Raw genomic sequence first — 1,261 nt, forward strand, 5'->3', positions numbered from 1 at the left:
ATATATATATGTATATGTATATGTATAAGTATATGTATATTGTATATATATATATATGTATATGTATATTGTTCTAATCTAGTGGATATGAATCTAACATATATCATGACTGCACATCTCGTTTCTTCTCACTCATATACAGTATGCAACGAGAACGTCAAAGCAGTGGTAAGGAGAAAGAAGGCCTGAGTACAACCGGCGACAGTCTGAAGGATGCCGAAGTCATGATCATTATACCCGAAGACATAACCCTGAGGAGGCGTATCCATCGTATGGTACAATACGTGGCTATATATGGGAATGATTTCGAGGCGCTGATTATGCAGCGCGAATTCCAAAATCCCGATTTCGAGTTCTTGTACGAGTACAACAGCAAGGAGGTATGCGATTTCATGATATTGATATATATGTATGTGTGCATACACACACATATATATATATATATATATATGTGTGTGTGTGTGTGTGTGTGTGTATGTATGTATATGTATATATCTATATCTATATCTATATATCTATATCTATATGTATATGTATATGTATATATATATATATATATAGGATTATCAAGTACGCTCTATATCATCCACATACAGGGCATATATCGCCAGTGAAAGATGATCACCGTGCAAGTAGAAAATTTGTACTTTAGCAATCAATACATAGCCTAATCAACAATGCACGCTTCACGCCATATGCACACAGCATATTTATTACCGGTGGAAGATGTTTACCATCCTACAAGGGGAATCGCCTAATGATTGGTCTAAGTCGCGGTTTAGGATGTACAAAGACGGGTCATGGTGGGTTCCGCCGATGGAAGAATTGGAAGAAGAGGTGTGCTTATGTCTGTGTCTGTGTCTCTTGTGTGCGTATTCGATTTTTATTTTACCTCCAAGGATCTGGTCAGATTGGAACGATATACTTGCACATGTATATATATGTATGTATATATATATATGTGTGTGTGTGTGTGTGTGTGTGTGTGTGCATATATATATATATATATGTGTGTGTGTGTGTGTGTGTATGTATGTATGTATGTATGTATGTATGTATGTATGTATGTATGTACCTATGTATGTATGTATGTATGTATGTTTGTATGTTTGTATGCATGTATGTTTGTATGTATATATATATGTATATATGTATATATACATTTCTCTGTCTGCGTCTGTGTTTGTGTAAGTGTCTGTGTCCGTATACGTGTCGTGTCTGTGTCCTTGTCCGTGTTTGTGTCTGTGTTTGTGTCCGCGTC

At 35.8% G+C, this 1,261-nt stretch overlaps 1 protein-coding gene across 1 annotated transcript; it reads left to right on the forward strand.

The window, feature by feature from the left end:
* Nucleotides 1–143: 143 nt before the first annotated feature.
* SARC_12974 (hypothetical protein) lies at nt 144–380 on the forward strand (the record flags this gene model as incomplete). Its single annotated transcript, XM_014292908.1, has 1 exon — nt 144–380. A coding segment is annotated over one exon (237 nt), but the record flags the coding sequence as incomplete, so codon positions are not given.
* Nucleotides 381–1,261: the final 881 nt, after the last annotated feature.

Source organism: Sphaeroforma arctica (assembly GCF_001186125.1).
Source record: "Sphaeroforma arctica JP610 unplaced genomic scaffold supercont1.2773, whole genome shotgun sequence".
Taxonomy (NCBI): domain Eukaryota; class Ichthyosporea; order Ichthyophonida; genus Sphaeroforma; species Sphaeroforma arctica.